Below are 18719 nucleotides of genomic sequence, written 5' to 3' on the forward strand. Positions count from 1 at the left end.
ATGACTGGGCCGTTCTGTCTGAATGTTTGTTGTACCTCTGTTGCTCAATAAATAATGCAGAACCAACTATTCACTTTGTCTTTTCATTTCATGTATCACCAACACACTCTTACTTTATCATGTGAGTAATCCGTTATCTCTGCTCAACAGCAAATATAAATATATCACTTTGTCGGAACAAAACCTTGTGTCTCCATTTCCTGCTGCCCTTTACGTTGTGTGTAAAATTCACAATGAATGGACCAAAAGAAATGACCCACAATTACTTGGAGAAAAAAGTCTGGTTACATTGATTTATATTAAAAGTAAAGTAGATTTTTTCCTTCTCCAGTAAAGTTATCATTTTGGAGATGTTAAGCTTTGGTCCAACAGCAGCGACATACATTTATATATAGACTGAACTGTCCTGGAGCCATGATCCTCTGCTATATACAGACTATACTCACAACAATGTACATTATCATATGAAAGTTTATAGATATCTGCTAATCCAGTAATTTCTTAGAAATCTATAGGTATTAAGTAGAGTTTGTTCCCCCTTTGCTGCAGTAACAGTCTCTACTTTTCTGGGAAGGCTTTACACTGTTGCTGTAAAGATTTGAGTGCATTTAGCCAAAGAAGCATTAGTGAGGTCAGGTACTGATGTTTGATGATTAATTATGGATCACAAACTCCACTCCAGCTCACCCCAAAGGTTCTGAATGTTGCTCCATCCCTCCAGAGAGCACTGCTTCACAGCCCAATGCTGGGGACCTTCATAACCCTCTCGCTGATGCTGGTAACATTAATCTCATGTGCAGCTGCTCCAGAGAGTCTCATTCCATTAGCAATGGTCTTCTGTGGAGATTACAGAAGCTGTATGAGCGCAACTGAGCACCTGTGTCAGCATTGGGTGCACCTTAAAGTAGCTATATTTACTCTTTAGGAGGGATGTCTGGGTACTTTTTTTACATGTAGTGTACCTGTTATAGATCAGGGATCAGATGGGTTCACTCTAGACATCGTATGCAATTTTTTCCACTTTCCACTGATTTTTCAAATTCTCTGCCTAGTTGAATCATTAAGATGTAAACAGTCATTCAGAGTGATTTGATGCAAAAAGCATTACTCTAAAGACACTTACTGAGTCAAAGAGGTGTTTATATAAAGTGTTACATGCCTCACAGAAAAACACAAAACAGTTATCAATATGCTGCCTGATGCCTGAGACATTGGACATTACAATAGTTTTGAGATAAGCCCTAAATGTACTTTATAAATCTAGCCTATTCATGGCTGAGAGGTACATGCACAGCATTGTAAGTCAAAATAGTCCCCCCAAAAGTGTTATTTTTCTCAGATTTACCTCTATTTTACCATTATTAACATCCATATAAAACTTGAAGACAAGTGTAGGCCCGCTGTTCATTGTGGATAGTAAATAAAATGGCTATTTGTGTTGTAGACATCCAGACCCTTGGTTCCACTGTAAAGAAATCTGACTCAGTGAGTTTCTCTTTAACGCACCATTTCACATTAACATACTCTGAATGATTTTATTTACCTTTCAATGACTGCATCGTGTAAAAATTTTGAAAAACTAGTAGAATTCCTCTTTAAACACTTAACAGTGACATAATTCAAAAGCGAGGTGCTGAAGCAGGCCTCTCTAAGCCCACACAGCACCGCCTAATTAGATAAGGTCAAACATTTTTCTTTGACTCGACTAAAAACAAGTCTCAATTAAACACTTTGTTATTTTAGTGAACGCATTATTTACGATTTCAAACAATGGTTAAAGAAGTTTAACAAGTTCCGCGTCGCTTTCTCTTTCAGTTCTTTAACCGCCTCCATTAAAAATTTGCCACGCTTACGATGGCGTCCTTCTAAAGCCGATGTCCTACAGAGAACTTAGCACCACAGAAACATTTGCGTCACGCTAAAGTTCCGGGTGTGTAAGCAAGCGACGCGTTGAACGAACGCGCTCAGCAGGAGTGTATCAGAGACATCGGCTATATAATTAAGAATATCCAGGGGTCGAGCCTCCACGGTGGTGATGTTTACGCCGTGAGACAGCTGCACGATGGAGACCGAGGAAACGTCCCCGTTTCGGGTCGCCTCAACAGTGAGAGCGCTGCGGTTCGCTCTGCGGAGGGACGTGGAGAACGAAGCCGACGCCGAGCGCGCTGACAGCGGGGAGAGGAGCGCCAATGAGCGCGACAAGCTCTGGTTCAAAGAGAGCAGCGCCAAAAACCTGAGAAACCGAGACTTCTTGGCGCCCAACACGGTCCTGGCCACACTGTACGCGCACGGACAGGTGAGGGTTTGTGAAGACATGTTGAAGCCATGGCCCCTGCTGCAGATTTAGTTTCGCTGGAGCTAGCGGTAGCTACAGTGAGCAGATGGAGACGGCATGGTGTGGTGTTGTGGCATGCTGGGGCTGAGAGAACACAACAGGCGGCTCGAAATAGCTGTTTCATGTGCATTTGTAATTATATTTGCGCTAACTTTCATTCGTTATCTAAAACCGAGCTGTTCGTAATGCTGTGGGATGGTAGAACCCTGTTCTAGACAGTTGACATTGCCTTTATTGACCAAACGTTTGAACCCTGCGGCAAATGTTATTAACTCTTCACTGGCCGCGGAGATTTGGGTCAGAATAACCCAACAGTTCGTGGTGTAATCAATGCAGTGACATATGATGATGTTATAACGCGAAAAGTAGCCTTTAACAACAATTATGTCCATATTTCCGTAACCTAATAACCTTTACTGCCGTGTAAGTATATATTTGTGTGTGCATTTGTGTTTATGTGTGTGGGGATGTACAAATGTGCATCAGTATATGAATATGTGTGTGTGCATTCATATATGTGTAAATGTGTATGAGTGGGTATATGACATCTTTGTGAGTGCAAGCATTCATGTATGTGTACAGTAGGGAGGGACTGATTATGATTTTTTTATGGCTGATTCTGATTTCGATGACATCTGAATTGGCCAGTCTCTGATTTTTTGGTCAGTTTTTAGTAGGCGTTTTTTCAACCCACATTTCACACTGTGTGGGCTAAGAGCTTGTAGAATACACACTAGCAGAGAGTACGTTCTGGCATTTATACTCCTAAATGAAAACGTGGTTGGCTGTTTAAATAACATGAATCAAATAAACAAGTTCTACTTTGAAAGTAAGGGACATCTGGCTTTTTAGCAATGCATCATGTAAAATCTTGTTATGACATTTGGGTTTCGGTGTAGCAGCAGCATTCATATTCTAGAATGGGTGCTCATGGAACGTTTGTGTATGTTTGACTATTTGACATCTCTTTGTGTTTGTGTGTGCAGGTTCCTTCCGCGGTTCTCAGTCGGATCCTCTCTCAACGGGGAAATGGTGTGTTGCCGGTAGCAGGTTGTGAGGTGACGGCGGAGGGACTGCGTGTTTCTGTGGACCGCTGTGCAGCTTTCAGAGGGGTTCTGTGTGGAATGGCCGCGTACCTGAGGCCTGCGGCTCAGAGACAGGGATGTGTCCTGATTAACTGTCCTGCACTACATGCCAAACAAGCTCCTCCTTCTCCAGACAGTCTCACACTGGGGCAGCTCCGCACCATTCTCATCGCTGACCACACAGGAGCCCTGCTCAGGAGACAAGGGTATGCGTGAGCTCATAAGAGACTGGATTAGTGACTGTGTGTATAATGTATAATTGTGTGTAAATCTCTCTTTCCCAGGTACTCTGTCTCCTTCTGTCCTGCCTTACCCGAGGACAGTGATATCATCAACTGCCTCAGAACGCTGGGCATTGATTGGCCAGCTGTGTCCGTTAGCTGGACCAACGAGGAGAGAGAGGAGAAGATAAGGAACACCCTTGAGAACTGTACCTACAGAGAGCGAGAGAAGGAGAGAGGGAAGAGGGGGAGCAGAGGGGAGGAGATGGAGGGAGGGGATGGAGGGATGAGTGACGAGGTTAGGATAAACCTTAAGCGAGTCATGGAGGAGGTGGAGCTGCACGGCTATGACCCCAGTCTAGGCACCTGTACAGGTGAGGCTTTTTGTTTGTGTTTATATGTGTATATAGAGGGGGCTGTGTTTATACATGTGTAGACAGATAATTTATTATTTACTGTGCAGTAGGACCCCTTATTTCATGTGTGTTTATGAGGAGTGCACATAATATTGAAGGCCATCATATTTATTTAACTGCTAAATATTGTAATTTGAGCCCATAATTACAGATGGTAACTTGCCGCCTGTTCTTGCTCTTGCATATATAGTAGGGTTGGGGGGAAACAAATACTGTATAATATCACAGTATTTCGGGGTTAAAATTGTCACGATACACATAGACCCAAATACTAATGTATTGATATTTAATTAATGTGCCCATTATTAGACCAATAGAGTACCAGAATGCATTTCTGCATTAATTCACAAGATGGCATTGTTTCTTTCTGGTAAGACCAAGGTTCTGTTTTGAATAGTCTACTGCTCATAAACTGATTGTGCTTAAAAGTAGTAAATATTATGCAGTATGTTACAAAAATGAATTTGTCTAGTACAATACGCCAATCTTCCCCGCTGCTCTGGTCAAATATGCCAATATGCAGCCAGAGCTTTCTTTGTAATATGTGGCATCTCATAATGAAACACAGTCATTTCAGCAGGATGTAACCACTGAGATAATCACCGGATGTGATCTTATATTAAGATGGAGGGTACATGATTGTAATTGTCACATACTGGATGCTATATGTAGCATATACTAGTACTTTATGTGGTATACAGAATGTTATTTTAAGTTCAAGGCTTTTTTTAATTGGAGGAAGTGTGATGCTGCGTTGCTTTCTATCTTATAAAGTGTTTTGAGCACACATGGATGTTTCTCAGTCTGTCATGTTTTGTGTTTTTGGCATTTATCATACACAGAGAAGTATGTCTGGACTTTAGCTGCAGTTGTTAAGCTTCTGTGTTTCTGGAAAATCAACATTTGTCCTATTCCACCACTTTGGCTTAAGTTGGTAAAAGCTGAACTCTTAACAAAACGTTCCACTGACCTCTGCAGTACACTGCTGATGCTGCTTGCGGTGGCAAAATGTTCCATTGCTGCTCTGTTGACATGGATCACCCGGTTTGTCATCGTCGGTTTACTGTGATAGTGCAAATACAGCATTATGAATGGTTAAGTAGTGGATAACATGCTTGCCCCACAAACAAACTATTCATTTATATTATGGGTCACTAACATGTGTTACGTTCTTGGGATAGAACAGTATTGGAGCAACCTGCACAAGAAAGAACACAGCCCACCTTCTTTCTTAAAAGCTGCTCTGGGCAAAACATGCCAATTCACTTCATGCTCCACTTTTACTGTGCTCCTCTCACATGCTCTGCTACATGCAGGATCAGAGGTTCGATTGTCCGTCCAGACAGGAAAGCCATTACTATGCCAATATGTTTTTTTAGGTTATGCTCCTGGCATTACATTAACCCACTACTTTAAGTTTCTCCCGATAAGAGTGTCTGCTAGATGTGATCATGTACAATTACTGTCATATCTGATTTAGCTATGTAAAATTAATCATTGCTCAGTTATTAGAGTTTTATAGAGTCTTACACTCACTGGCCTTCATATGGATTATATTGTGAACCTGTTTCAGAAATAATTAGTTATTGTTACCATCATTGCCCACAACAAGTTATCAGTTATTGGAACTTGTCCACAACTTCCTTATCCGTGCATCCCTCGTGTTTGTGTTGCTTTAAAAATCTCATTTTATTTTGTTCTATTATCAGCTGTAACTGCTTGTTTATTATTGCTATGATCAGCCTCTCTCTCGCTTTCGTTCTCTGTCTCTTGCTCTTCTCATCCCTCTCTACAGTGCAGAGAGAAGCATTGTGTCATCTGGCTCAGCTGGACAGAGCTATAGAAGATTTTCCTGTGAGTCTTAAACAGATGACATCATCATCTATGTTTACCTCAAGTTCACCACAGCACTGCAGTTCATCATCTTTTCCCGCACAGCCTAGTTCCCAGTCTCAGGCACCTGGACTATCAGACTCTTACATATTGCTTTAGAAACAGCATTTCTTTAGACATATTTCTACCTCTCTTTCTCCAGTATGTATTGATTTGCAATCAGATCCCCTCTGTGTTATTATGGTCATTAGGATATGAAAGGCAGAAACTGTTTATTGATCAGTGTTCTTGTAATTGTTTTGACGTGTAGAGCTGTTCGCTCTCTTTTTGCCCCAGTAATCCGAGTGAAAATGTGTTATTTACTGTCTGTCCTGCAGGCGTCGATGGCAACAGTCCTGCATGTCACATCCTGTCAGGATGAGTTCCGCCAGCAGCAGACAGCCATGCTGTGGAGAGCGGCTGGCACCACGGCAACACAGGTCTGTCACGCAACTGTACAGTCACGCACAGTGACCAGTTATTATCATCCTGTCTTACATACTCTCACAAACACTGTGGAATATGGTGGGGGGGGGCAACGAGTGCTATTGCCTGACCTTTTTTTTTTTCTTTTTTTTTTCTTTTTTTTTTGCAATTGCCCGAACTATTTTTTATTTATTTATTTATTTTTTTATTTTTTTCTTTTCAAATAAGGCCACTCTCTACAAACAATAATGAACTAGCTTAGGATTCTAGGAGCAGATTGAATACACTGCGTTATCTTAATTACAGCAACATAAACTATATTGAGTGACTGTTGTGAAACAAAATAGTGACGTGCCTGACCTCATCAATCAAAAAATGCATTCCATGATGATGCACATGTTAGGAGAGTTAGGTCACATGGTTAGGGATAGACACTGATTTTTCCAAGGGAGCTCAGATGACATCACTTACCTGTGACTAATGAAAGGGTTCTAGACTAATGAAACCACTCTCTTCGGCTCCCCAAGCTAAGCCAAACACGTACTTTACGTGACATTATCACATAGGGACAGTGGTTCATGTTGCGGACAGGCCTTAGCTTTTTTGCGTTTTCCCTAGACGACTAGCTAACAGCTAAGTTAGTTAAGTAGTAATGTTTAGCTTTGGTTTTCTGTAGTTCATAAAATACACAGATACAAAGTGTAACTTATATCGCTGCTCCATAGAACTTACAGACTTATACGTCTCTCTCATAGACTGAAACAGTAAAAAGTTTGACTTATTTTAAAATAATAATATAGATCATCAACAGTAAAATCAGAATGAATTCTGCAATGCTTTTAGACTTTAGCTCAAAATATCTTAAACATTTTGAAAAATAGGGATACAGGATGGTATCAGAATCACATTAGTATCAGCAGGTAATTGCTTAAAAAATTATCAGCATCAGACAGAAGTTTAGATTTGACCAATGTTTCAAACGGATATTAAATGACATACTTATTGTACTCCAGAAGAGCAGAATGTTTAGGTGACACTAAAATATTTTACTGCATTTGTATACCTATACCAATAAATGTTAAATTGCTCTATAATGGTTACCCATGAACTTCTCATGAAAATGTCTACATTTTTTAAAATGTCTGCGCATTGACAATAGCAGATATTTACATGAAAAATATATGATTAGCCCACAATTCCAATATCGATGCATCCCTTGAAATTAATAGGAGTTGAGAATTCTGGATTTAGGACAATGATTAGGATTTGTGAACTCCATCTTGCATCAATTTGGGAATGATTGAGTGATTTCTCGCTCTCTCTTTCTCTCTCTCTCTCTCAGAGGCTGGTAATATGTGGTCCAGTAAAGACTCCTGGCTCTCAGATGAGTTCAGCTCAATATCTACAGTAAGTGTATATATTATACATAATATGTGTATATATTCTTACATGCGTCATATAATTACATCCCATATACATACTTCATATACAGACAGCATACCTAGGTATGCTAGGTTGTAAAAGGGGCATAAAATTGCACCCTAAAGGTGTTGTTTCAGATGCATAGATTTTGGCATGTTATAATAAATTATAATCAATTACAGTAATGTTCAGTAAAGTATGTGCTGATTTGTTTGGCCAAGTATTTCTAATAATATTCTAGTCCAATAGCCCTTAGATTTAATGGTGCATTTAAAGGTCAGGTATTTACAGTAACTAGTAAGATTTAACTTCACTGTGTTCATAATACAGCAGTTGTCCTAAATGTGTGTTTGTGTCTTTTCTTCAGGTTAAGAAGAGCTCAGATGAAGGAGGCTTCGGAAATGAAGTATGGAGATCAAGTAGAGGGTAAGGGGCTTGTCAGGTCAGTGCAGTGTATGGCTGCATGGTCAGGAAGAAAGTGAATTCTGTCATTTGTGTGAGAGAGATACCAAGCGTGTGTTGAGTCATAGATACTGACAGCTCTGTTGTTTTCTCTTTTCATTTTAGGGCAGACTTGGGAGGACATCATCAGGGTCATGACCTGTGCCACAGTTCGGTTTGAGCTGCTTTCTACTGTACACACAAGCCCAGTGAGTGTGTTTGAGCACATATTCATGTACAGTACTGTGCTAAAGTCTTCTGCACTCAAGAAAAATTAATTTACCATTTAAACACTATATAATATTAGAATAAATACAAATAAATGTAAATACAGCAGAAGGTACGAAGAAGTTTTGTTTTTAAAAAGTAATTAATATCTTGGTTGGAAGAGTACAGTTAGAAAACACAGGTTTGGTTCCTAATATCTGTTAGATTTCTGCACAATACTGTATGTCTGCACGCATAAGAGGTGTGTGTGTGTGTGTGTGTGTGTGTGTGTGTGTGTATGTATGTTCGATCCAGTTGGTCGATATTATGTGCTGTCATTATGCATATATTAGTCAAGTGATTAAAAATAGTGTTTGATATCTATATTTGTCTGTATCTGTTTGTTTATGGATGTTGTGTCAGTGATGATTGATCTCTTTATTTTAGGTCACTCTTGACGTGCAGCGTGAAGGAGGTGTATCCACAAAGGGCCCCAGGGGAGGAGTGTTTGTTATGTACAACTGTGCTAGACTTCACACTTTGTTCAGCAGCTACGAGAAGGGTGTAGAGCAAGGTGACACACACACACACACACACACACACATACACACACATACACACACTTATTTGTATGTAACACCAGCATTGTCATTTCATTTATTTAATTTCCAGTCAAAAAAGCAATGTTATTCATTTTTATTCATTTTTAAAAGCCAAGCTATTAAGTTTTCTGGAGAAACCACCAAACCATCGAGGTAGTAGACCACCAAAACTCTCCCCATCAGATAAACAGTATTTAAAGCTTTTGTCTTTGAGCGAGAGAAGAAAATCAAGCTCCACTCTTGCTTCAGATCTAAAGCAGTCCACAGGTGTCAAGAAGCTGTTACTGAGAAATTTAAATAGACAGAAAAGAAGAAAACGTACACTAGAACACTCAAACTGGACATTTGAGATTTGTAATTGAGGTTGCTTGGGTCACAAGAAGCAGAAAATGCAACCAACTCTCTCAAGACTGAACTTCAGAGGTGTGGAAAAATATCCCTGAAATAAAAATGAAAAGCAAAATGGAAAAAAATTAAAGTCTCTGAAAAGAATGGTGGCTGTAATAAAGGCAAAGGGTGGACACTAACTTTACTGAGCATTTTATATTATGATGTCAAAGTCAGAGTCAACTTTGTCATTTCTTTTCAGTGCAGATGTGTTGAGAGAGAAATGCAGTGTAGTGTGTCCACACGGTGCTACATTGAGTACAGTGCAAAGAATATAGAGCAGTTGTTGTTGAGATTTTTTGAATAACTTGTACTTAATGGTAATTTTGACTGGACATGAAATGGAGGTTGGTCTCTGGACTGTCTGTCTCTAAAAGGTTGATTCAGGTTGGATAAATTAAGGTTAATCTCTTGTACAGTTTTTAATTCAGCATAAAGCTATTGAGTAGTTATGTGCAATCAAATAAATCAATAAATCAATCTTGAAACTGAAGTTGTACTGAACTAAAGTTTGCCTCTGTCCTGACTGTTGTCCAGGTCTCTACCCAGAAGTCCCTGCAGGCACAGAGTTGGACTTTTCTGCTCTGAAAGAGGAGGTACTTCAGTGTGCTACAGATATAGATGTCATAAACAAGTAAATCATAAATTAAAATGTGCTGTCACGCAGACTTCACAGTTTAACCTTCTCTCCGACAGGGGGAGTGGCTTCTTCTCTTCAATTACCTCATTCCATTCTCAGAGCTTCTGGACCAATCAGCACAGGCCCTGGAGCTTGAGGGGGGAGGAGCCAGAGTTAATTTAAGAACCGAACAGGTGTGTTTTTCTGTTGGTGTGTGCTTGTAGGACTGATTAAAATCCTAATTCATGACATGCTACTAGATGTATAATTTCTGTGTGTTTGTTATACAAACACTTTTTTCATTTGCAGTTATGAAATTTTACTGTGTAAGTTGAAGAAGTGATATTTGAAGAATGATTGCTTCTTAGAATGTTATTTAAATCACAGTATGTAAACCTAATTAATGTAAAAAGTACTTGTTATTTAAATATACTTTGTGTTATGGGAATATTTTCATGTTCTCAATTTTCTATTTACTTATGAAGTTTTACTTATGACGGTTGATATGTGTACCTGAATATTACAGAAAAATTTACATTTCAGACTTATCAAAGAATATCATTATAGAGATATAACAAGCACTCTAACAATTTTACTCTTTTTCTTGTCACTCTGCAAAGTATTGTTGCCTTCATTATTATTGTTATGCCGGCAAGTCTGTTCCAACTCCAGATATGGATAGTGATTCTCTAGAATATGATGTTCTTCTGTTTAAGGCTTCTTAATGGTTTGTTAATGATTCCTCTGATTGTCTCCATTCATCTTGTAGCTGGTCGTCTTCCTCTCTGTTACCTTCAACTTTTCCAAGCATAATATCTTTCCCATGAATTGTTTCTTCTCATATTATGTTCAAATTAAGATTTCACTTTGGTTATCTGGCTGTTGAGTGATAGGTGAGGCTTGATTTGGTCAAGGATCCATTATTTTTCTTTGCTGTTACATACTCTACTTAGTCACTTGCACTAAAGTTCAGAGGTGTTATGATATTTCCTGTTCTGCTTTTTATTGTTGAGCTTTACGTCCATAAAGAACCACAGAGAAGACCATAGCCTAGAAAATTCTGATCTTACATCATTACATTTAAATATTTTAGGCTCCTTCATCCTTACTTTGCCAAGGGCCAGTTCTGTTTAATTAGAATCAAAATGGATTGTAGTGCATTTTAAAGCATATTTTCAGTGAACATTTATTAGCAAATTAACATAATTATTACCGATCCTAATATGTGTATCTGTTGTCTCGTTCAGGTCTGCAGATTCCTGGTGTCTCTCAGTAAAGACTTCAGTTCTTACTACAACAGAGTTCATGTGCTTGGGGTAAGATACAGTATGTGTAGCATGGAAACATTGATTGATGAAAATTAAAATAGTTCACAGGGAGTTCAGATCAGTGCTCAGTGTCATTAACCTCTTACCCTCTATTCATTTCTCTTCCTCTCCCCCTGTCTCCCACTCTCTTCCACTTCCCATCTGCCTTACCTCTGTGTCTCTTTCTCTTTTTTCCTCTTCTCTATTTCTCCCTCTACACCCCCTTCTCTCACTCTTTAGGAGCCGTTACCTCATCTCTTTAATCAGATGTTTTGCCGGTTATTGTTGCTGAAGGCTTTGAGAGAGCTTTACCACAACGCACTGGATTCCTTAAATCTGCCCCCAATTCCTCAGTTATAGCACTGAATCACCCCAGATATTGATTATGCAGCTCCATTACACAATACTGAAATATTCTAGAAGAGCCACCTTATTTCACAACTGTATATTTCAAACACCTGAGAGAAAGAATTAGGATACAGGATTGTCCCCCTAAAACATACAGAGACCAAAAGATGTTCTAATTTTGGACCCTGTCCTCAAACACAGTGGAACTTCTCATTTCCTACAGTCTCTTCAGTGATTCTGAAATATCCTCTTTCCCCTTTCTATCAATGCATCTCCCTCTCTAGAAGAGCTGATGCTAGTGACTATCTTCCTTTTCTCTACTCTCATAACTTTTATACCTTTCATAATGCTTGACTTTTTCTTATTTATTAGCCCCATAACTTAATTTATGGGGTTAATAGCACCAGTCACTTCCATTGTAACAGTTGGCCCCTTTGCTTCTCTATCAGACCCATTGCTTACCTGTTATAAATATTACCCCCTTTCATTACCATCATTCTGCTTCTGCAACAATATTATACCCAAAATTATTACTTTTCTATAGTAAAAGTCCACCTAATCCTATTTTATCTGTTGTACTGCTATGATGGCTCTTACCACATTCATATAGTCATTTCATAGCTACTGTCAATTTCACAGCCACTGCCCCTATATTCTGACTGTCTGTAGATCCTGCACTGCTTCCCTATAGCATGTGTGAGAACCACCCACACTCAGATACTGTTCAGCAGTTGCAGTTTTTCGTTACAGAATTTCATCCAATCTGTACTGTTAGAAATAAATAGCAGCAGTTACCGCAGGGACTGTCCCTGTTTCATAGATGCGTCAGTCATGTCTTATAGAGTCAGTCTGTTAGTGCCATGTAGATATCAGTGTCGCTGCTGGACACATGGCCAGGTTTTGAGTGATTGATGTCACCTTGTTTGTCCAAGTACTTGAGCACATTCTCCAAGAACACTTCCCTCTTTTGAACATCCATCATAAACACTTGTTTCAGATGTAGCCTGACTCCTTATTTATTGTATTTAAAGTCCCAGGGAACTAATAAATAAAAATAACAAGATAGAAATATAACCAAACAGCTTAAAAATCAATAATCAGACCTATCTATCTGACCTATTGAGAACTGTCTGTACATGTTCTTTATATTGTGATGAACACCTATAATTCACACCCCTCTGTCCAGCACGGCCATCCTGCTATGCCACTGAAGCAGCCAGTGTGAAGAGTGAAACAGGCTCTATGTATGCAGGTGGTGTTGTAGACTCTCCCTGCTGTGTCCGTGATTCACTAAACACATTATCCGGCTTTTATACAGGAACAGTTTAAAGACGTTAAGGTTCTTATTCACTTCACTGCTGGATATGTATCCGGGAATGCTGGCGTGGCCGTTGAACAAGCGAACAGATGAATGAATGCACTGTCAAGCAACAGGAAAACAGATTGCTTAATAGCTCATTTATGCATACTAGGTTATTTTTTGCTTTGTTGTTAGCTTTCGCTCTGTAAGTTCCTCCGACTCAAACGCCGAGAGACCATAGGGGCACACAGTTTTGTCAAACCACACCAGCCTTATGATTGGTGAGGATACTGCTTTCGTGTGCATGACCCAAGATTGGCTGCCCAGTTTACGCTGAAAGAGGAAAATTTGGGGGATTTTGGAAAGTCATTCATAGGACATTCTTTGTATATGTAAACACAGATTTAGGTTCCCTGGGGCTTTAATGCTTCCTGTACCATAGATATTGTACCTAGTGTGGAGTTTCCTCTTGAACTCCTTGTACAGTCGATTCATCTCTGTACCACAGTACTATTTCCACTGTATGCTACTGTAGATGCACACAGCTGTAAAACAAGTGCCATAAAGTTAGAGTTAATGCAGTCTCAGTGCTCTTAATGTGCCAAGAGTGCTGCCCCAAGACCTTGCTGAGTACATCTGTGCCATACACTGACTGTTCTTAACAATGTGTGTGTGTGTTTGAGTGTGTGTGAGCAGATGTGAGAGTTAAGTGTGAAGTTACTCCTTGACTCATCTCAGATTTTGTCAGTGAGTTCAACTACTGTATTTTGAGAAAAAAAGATCAACCCACTCTGTTTTAATGAATAAATGAGTGTCTATCTCAGCTGTTGGAATGGTTGTCCTTTACAGTGTGTTTGGATGTGTATATGTATGTAAGCTTTTCATGCCAGAACCCAGAGGTAGCAAGTAGAGGCAGTACTTGTCTTGAGACCCACCATTATTTCATGAAGTGAAATAAGCATAAACTCGTCAGGAAAGTCCTTAAGCCCATAAGCTTTTAGTCCACTTTCACTCAATATACTGTTCTTTATATCGAGGAGAACAAGCACAGTAGATTATCACGATGAAAGAATAAAACATGCAAAGCCCCATATTATAACATAGGAAGGTAATGAGTAGAAAAAGAATAAAATGATGATGGCAGATTTTCAGCACCACAATGTTGGAGTGATATGTGATACCACTGCCAGTAGCGTGGGCTGCTTTGGTGGCGTGCATGCAAAACTGAATATTTGTTTAATTCTTTCTTAAAAATGAATGGACTTTATCTTTGCATTCAAATTATTATTACTTAGTTTAACTGTAAACTGTGTCATTCAACATGAAATTAAGAGTTTCGTCCCGAAATACTATGTATCTGTTTGAAACAATTTTGGTTATAAAAAGTTGTTTTTAAAAAAATAGCAACTAACAATGGAAAAAACATTCGTTTGTCTAAAACTAGGTAGCATTAATCCTAATATAGTATTGATATTTATTGCATGTAAAGCACTCCCAACAACATATAGGGGAAAAAATGATTTTCAAAAAATCATGAAAGTGGTCTATAATGCCTTTGTAACGAAAGCTTTCAAATATCAACAGCATATTCTTGATGGAAGTTGGACATTCTTTGCGACACTGGTCATGACAGTATTTTGTACTTCTAGTAGCTTGTAGCTCGTGGCAAAATGTAGAAAAATAGCCTCAAAGCTTTGAGTTCCTTGAAGCATAACACACAGGGGAGCTTTGTAAGGGTCAGCGGTGGGACAGAAAAACAGCAAAGTTCCACTTTTCACGTAGCTCTGCTTTTGTGGAAAACAAAAAACAAACAAAAGAATATTCATTCAGATTTGTGTCAATATCTGCCAGCTGTAGTTCTGAGTCATTCATTTAGGTGCTGTTTACATTATTGATTAGTCCACAGCTGAAAGTGGTTAGATACTAATTAACTGTGGCAGGCGGCTAAATTATGGATTATTGGGTATATATCAGCTTCACCCATGGCAACAGCCCTCCCTTCAATTCCCCATCTTTCTCTCAAACTACTAATCAATGATGCCAGAAACTCATCAAAAGAGAGTAAAAAGAGAAGAAAACACAGTTTCTCATTTTCAAAGAGCCCTAAATATTTCTTGCATTTTACGTTTTCCCTAAAATCCACTTGTGACATTTGAGTGGTTTTAGTTACCAAGAATAGTCATTGTAAAAATAATTCATTTTACATGCCCAAACCTCTCTTAATCTCCTAGAATTAAAACAGCTGTTTTTGGCACTGTGCCTTTGAGACTGATTAATGTAAATGGCCTCTGCTCTGATTGGCTGCCCTGTGTTGCACTTCATTTAAAAAGCAGTCCAGACTGAAACAAGGGGCTAAACTGCTGAGGTCTGAATAGGCAAATATATGTAAATGTCTTGATTCCTACATCATCACAAAAACTGATTTCAAACCGGGCCATTTTTGACCACTGAATTTCCATATCGTCACTGTCCAAAGAAAAATGTGTATCTCCATTTTTCCTGATTTTTACACTTTAATTTCATTGCCTAAACAGACTTTTTATTTTATTTTTTATATACTTTTATTTATATATATTTACTTATTATAATTTAAAGCCAGTCTTAGATTCTTTCTTAGATTCTTTTTATTACATTTGGTACATTTTGTGCATCAAAAAATTGTAAATGAAATTCAGATACCCATTATATATCCAAAAGTTTGTAAACACCTCCTCCTCCAGCATTTCTTCTGAAATTAGGGATATTTATAGAGAGTTTGCCCCCCCCCCTTGCAGCAGTAACAATCTCTACTCATATGGGAAGACTTTACACTCAGTGCTGTAAAGTTGCTGTGAGGATTTGATTGCATTTGGCCACAAGGGCTTTAGTGAGGTCAGATACTGATGTTGGATGATTAGATCCGGACCACAAACACCACTCCAGCTCATCCCTGAGCTGTTAAATGATGCTCCATTACATCAGAGAATGCAGCTCCATTGCTGCACAGTCCAATGCTGGAGGGCTTTATACCCCTTTAGCTGACACTTGGCATTGGGCATGGTGACTTCAGGCCATGGCTGCTCCAGAGTGTCCAATTCTATTGGCAGTGCTTATACAATGATGATTATACAAGCTGTGTTTGCACAATTGAACACTGTTGTCAGTAATGGGTGCACCTTAAAGTAGCTGAATTGACTAATTAAAAGTGTGTCTGGATACTTTTGGACACATAGTGTTGACACCTTAGGTGATATCACATAATGGCATTAATCCAAAGGGGAGGGGAAGCATGGATGGCAGTTTCATAAAGAAGATGATTTTTGTCGTTATTTTTGAACGGGGGGGACACTCAGCCTGCATCCCCCTTCGTATCAAGCCCTGGTGAAAACACCAAATTATAAATATTGTAAATGCTTAAGAACCTCCAGAATGAGCATAGAGATTAGTAAACTGGAGCTGGAGGCGACGTCTCTCAGAGATAAGTGCAGCAGACAGAGAGGAGACAGGAAGCTGGGGCTTATTTCACGGCCCTCATCTTCACAGTGGCCCATTAAGAGAGAGTCGACTCTGAGCTGCTGAGGTGGCCCTAATAACCACAGATACTGCCTGGCAGCCGGAACGCTGAAGACTTCTGCTGCACTCAGACTGCTCTGCGTTAGCACACTTGGCTGACGCTCCCCAGTTTATTCTGATAACCCTTGGTGCAGTGGTTGCTTTCTAGAAAACGCTAGAATCTTTCTTTATTTTATTGTTTGGTAATATAGCTAATTTTTAACCCAAGTCATATTTGAGTATTTCTATTGGTCCATTCACCATGAAATGTTGGCAATAAAAGGTGCAGTATTGTGCAAAGGTCAGAGATATAGGTTTTCAAAGAAATCTGCAGTGATATGTGTCCACACCTCCAGAGTTCAGCCTTAAACGTTGGTTGCATTTCCTGTTTCTGACCATCAAAGTACTCCCAATAAAATTGTACTTCACATCTTAGATGTTTTGTTGTTGTGCGAATTTTCTTCTTTTATGTCTGTTTCCTTTTCTTAGTAAGGGCTTCTTGACAGCTACACATCCTTTCTGTCTCACAGTGTTGAGTTGTCTCCTCACAGTGGAAGGATGAACAGAAACACCTGTGGATTTTTCAGATTTGAAGCAAGAGCGGGGCTTGATTGTTACCGATCTCTCAAAGATACTCTTTATCTGACGGTGATAGTTTTGGTGGTCTGCCAGGTATTGCATGGTTGCTGGGAGTCCCATTTTTCTATAACTATTTAAAACTCCAGTTTTGGAAACTCCTGTATTTTTTCCTTTGTCTTTCCCCTTTCTTATGCAGGTGAATTATCATCTATCTAATCTCCTCAGAAATATCTCCTGGAAAATGAGTAACCTTCACTTAGTAGACATTTTCACTTAGAAATTAAATAAATAAAGGGTGGTCTCTGATTTTGCACAGTACTGTGTACATAAATGAGTTAAGAGGTTTGATGTTACAATATACACCCATCAGGCATAACATTATGACCACCTCTTTGTTTCTATGCTCATTGTCCATTTTATCAGCTCCACTTACTATATAGGTGCACTTTGTAGTTCTACAATTACAGACTGTAGTTCATCTGTTTCTCTGCATACTTTGTTAGCCCCCTTTTACCCTGTTCTTCAGTGGTCAGGACCCACACAGGACCACCACAGAACAGGTATTATTTGAGTGTTGGATCATTCTCAGCACTATAGTAACACTGAAGTGGTGGTGGGGTGTTAGTGTGTGTTGCGCTGGTCTAAGTGGATCAGAAACAGCAGTGCTGCTGGAGTTTTTCAACACTGTGTCCACTCACTGTCCACTCTATTAGACACTCCTACCTTGTCAGTCCACCTTGTAGATGTAAAGTCAGAGACGATAGCTCATCTGCTGCTGCACAGTTTGTGTTGGTCATCCTCTAGTCCTTCATCAGTGGTCACAGGACGCTGCCCACAGGACGCCTTTGGCTGGATATTTTTGGTTGGTGGACTATTCTCAGTCCAGCAGTGACATTGAGGTGTTTAAAAACTCCAGCAGCACTGCTGTGTCTGATCCACTCGTACCAGCGCAACACACACTAACACACCACCACCACATCAGTGTCACCGTAGTGCTGAGAATGATCCACCACCCAAATAGTACCTGCTCTGTGAGGGTCCATGGGGGTCCTGACCACTGAAGAACAGGGCAAAAGGGGGCTAATAAAGTATGCAGAGAAACAGATGGACTACAGTCTGTAACTGTAGAACTACAAAGTGCACCTATATAGTAAGTGGAGCTGATCAAATGGACAATGAGCATAGAAACAAGGAGGTGGTCATAATGTTATGCCTGATCAGTGTATACTTTCTATCAGCTTAACTCAGGGGTTACGGGGAAGGAAAAAAGCAGCTGTTAGGGAGCAGTAGGGAGTGCTAACAAACATACACATGCATGCTGCACATTTGTACAGCTGTTTTCCATCATCAGAAAAATTCTGGTTGGAGAAAAATACTGAACATAAAACATAACATAAAATCATGCATTCACTCACTATGGGCCACAATGTGCTTCACATAAAACACACTTTGTTGCAGTTATTATATTAATTACATTGTCTAAAGCAAACTCTTCATGTGTGATTGTAGAAAGAAAGCAATGCCTGTAAAAGAGGAACAAGAGATCCTACATGCCTCCCAGCTCTTTATTAATGTGACTGAGCAACTGTGTGCAGTAGAAAACAACAAGTTGTAGGGAAAT

The 18719-nt window shown here is 39.4% G+C and overlaps 1 protein-coding gene across 1 annotated transcript; it reads left to right on the plus strand.

The window, feature by feature from the left end:
- The first annotated feature begins 1930 nt into the window (after positions 1 to 1930).
- On the plus strand, positions 1931 to 13821 carry dalrd3 (DALR anticodon binding domain containing 3). Its single transcript, XM_036579108.1, has 13 exons — positions 1931 to 2296; positions 3322 to 3626; positions 3705 to 4015; positions 5853 to 5911; positions 6268 to 6369; positions 7698 to 7762; positions 8145 to 8203; positions 8345 to 8427; positions 8873 to 8999; positions 9952 to 10010; positions 10111 to 10227; positions 11281 to 11349; positions 11581 to 13821. Exons 1-13 carry the CDS (start codon positions 2063 to 2065, stop codon positions 11698 to 11700), a joined length of 1710 nt encoding a protein of 569 aa, XP_036435001.1. The 5' UTR covers positions 1931 to 2062; the 3' UTR covers positions 11701 to 13821.
- The last annotated feature ends 4898 nt before the right edge of the window (positions 13822 to 18719 follow it).

The sequence above is a fragment of the Colossoma macropomum genome, unplaced genomic scaffold (genome assembly GCF_904425465.1).
Source record: "Colossoma macropomum unplaced genomic scaffold, Colossoma_macropomum, whole genome shotgun sequence".
Lineage (NCBI taxonomy): Eukaryota > Metazoa > Chordata > Actinopteri > Characiformes > Serrasalmidae > Colossoma > Colossoma macropomum.